This window comes from Montipora capricornis, chromosome 4 (assembly GCF_036669925.1).
Source record: "Montipora capricornis isolate CH-2021 chromosome 4, ASM3666992v2, whole genome shotgun sequence".
Taxonomy (NCBI): domain Eukaryota; kingdom Metazoa; phylum Cnidaria; class Anthozoa; order Scleractinia; family Acroporidae; genus Montipora; species Montipora capricornis.
Genome location: NC_090886.1, coordinates 43,853,850 through 43,856,349, shown reverse-complemented (window position 1 = coordinate 43,856,349; position 2,500 = coordinate 43,853,850). Strand labels below are relative to the sequence as shown.

Below are 2,500 nucleotides of genomic sequence, written 5' to 3'. Positions count from 1 at the left end.
GGTTTTATCAACGGAGTTGATAATGTAAATTGGCCACCGTACAGAGATTCTAAAAGCTGACGTTTCGAGCGTTAGCCCTTCGTCAGAGCGAATGGATTCGCTCTGACGAGGGGCTAACGCTTGCAACGTCAGCTTTTAGAATCTCTGTACGGTGGCCAATTTACATTATCAACTCCGTTGATAAAACCAAATTTTTGCACTTGTAAATAGCCAACTAGCTTGCTTCAGGCCAGCTGGGATTTTTAACGGTTGTTGTTGAATGTTCTGTTCTGCCGTCATTGTTTCATTGGCCCTGAAAAGCGGTGTCTGACATTTGCAGACTGCAGACTGCCTAAAAATAGCAGTGATAAACAGTATTTAAGTCTAAGCATCCATTTCAAATAGCACTGAAAAACCGTATTTAGTCTAAGAACCCATTTTAAAACGGTTAGCTTTCAATAATTGTGATTTAGGGTTAGTCTGCAGTCTGCAATTGTCAGACACCGCCTGAAAAGCCCCTATGTGGAGTGGTCAATTAAGTATGTATGTATACGTCACATACCCCAAAACATAGTAGTTCTAACAATAGAAAGATACGGGAAAGGTTGACTCAAGGGTGCAATACGTATTACCAAGGTCCTAGAGGTTTTTCTTGTTCCTCGAAGCGGCGAAGACGAGTCGCGAAGTGGCGAGAAGAGAAAAACCTCTGGTTACCTTGAACTTGAATCTCACCAGGGTCAGGATCTGATCCTCAGGCTCGGATTGGTTGATATTTTTACCAACACGCAAATCAATATGATTGGTTCTTTTGATTGGTAATACCTAGGGGTGCGTGATTGGTAAGTTTCCATTGGACCCTTTGTTAATTATCAGTTTGACACGTTTGACAGCTGGCGTCTGCATGAAAGCGAGATTCAAGTCCAATTTCTCTTCTCGCTGCTTCGGGACTCGTCTTCGCCGCTTTGCGGCTGTCTCGCGGCTCAAGAAAAACCTCTGGGACCAGGGTAAATTCCGTTGTAATGGACTCCAACTGATTCCAAGTTGGGTACAATATCGGTCGACATACATAACGTACCTAATACAGAATGGCTGCCGGCGTTCGAACTCGCTGCATTTGAAACAGCTTGAAAATGCCAGGAGCAAGGCACTTGAGAGGCACTGTAGCTTCAAGGTAATACATGACTGCTTGGGCCTTTTGATAGGAGTTCTTTCAAGATTATTTTGAAAGTGCATTGGACATTATTTTAATGCTGGATGTCAACCTTTACCGTCGTACTCTTTGTAATTTGTGAAATTTGGGATGTTTACTTCCACCAATGATCATAATGCACTAGTCAGTGGAAAGCCCCGCACCCCCATACCCGGGGAATGCGGGGCATTAGCCGGGGAATTCAGCGGTTTTGGACCGTCACTTTTGCCACGGTACGCGTGGTTTTCGACCGGCAGAATTAGGCGCAAGTGTCGGGGAGCGGGGAACTTGAGCGGGGCTTAGACGGGGATGCAGAATGTGGTCATTTCACGTTGTTGTTTAGTAAAGAACGGCAATGAAATGATCAGAATTATAACCCTTGCCTACACAGGCACTGTACTCGTTTCCGTTACCGTTGAGGTTTGCTTATAAATTAATACCCTAAAACCGAATAAACGGCAAAATAATGAACAGACAAAGAGCACAAAGCAAACGAAGGCCCAGCCGAACAAAAAGACAGCTTAAAGTGCGGAAAACATTTCTGTCAGGTAGTTTTCGAGAAAATTGCTTAGGCAGTCCATGCATCGCGCGAGTAAAATCCTCGGAAGAACTGGGCACCATGTCTAAAAATAACTTTCGAGGGATTACCTTGGGTATAAGGCCTATAGAGCGTTTTCACATGACGTCACAGCGGCCATGTTATTGTTCCAAAACAAAGGAATGGCGACGATGATGGTGTATCAAGCTAATCCTCTGGGATTTGAACTCTGTTTGTATGCAAATACTTTCTTTATACCTGCCAACTCTCACGCCTTAGGCGTGAGTCTCACGCCTGTGGGTTGAAAAACTTCGATCTCACGCCGGCTCACGCTTGTGGGCCAATTTCTCACGCCTGATTGGAAAATGTGAGTTGTTGCCGTCTTGCTTAACACAATTTCCAAAAATATGTTAACTCAGACCCATGTATGGAACGAAAACCATGTGTAAAATAAATAAATGACAATACCTTCCTCGCGATCTCTGATTTTTGAAGTGAAAAGCACTGGGAGCGAGCTTGCGTTTATATGCGTTTATACGTCTTTGAAAGACTTCGGAAGACTTCGGAAGACTTCGGACTTCTTCGGAAGACCTCAGACGTCTTCGGAAATCTTCGGAAATGATCGTGTCGTCTTCAAAAACCCCAGCACTCCTAGGATAAAAAATCTCACGCCTATATCTCAGAAAAAGTTGGCAGGTATACTTTCTTTTGTTTCAGTAATCCAATATGGCTGCTGGTCGTGAACGTGACTGAAAACACTCCATATAGGAGATTTACTCTCTTACCTTGGTAAT

The 2,500-nt window shown here is 43.9% G+C and overlaps 1 protein-coding gene across 1 annotated transcript in view; it reads left to right on the top strand.

Annotated features, from left to right (window-relative positions):
• The first annotated feature begins 922 nt into the window (after positions 1-922).
• LOC138047054 (small ribosomal subunit protein mS23-like) overlaps positions 923-2,500 on the top strand; it is a 9,442-nt gene continuing 7,864 nt past the window's right edge. The window contains exon 1 of the mRNA XM_068893748.1: positions 923-1,150. Within this exon, the coding sequence (XP_068749849.1) occupies positions 1,110-1,150 (41 nt within the window). The 5' untranslated portion in view covers positions 923-1,109. The remainder of the gene's footprint in view (positions 1,151-2,500) is intronic.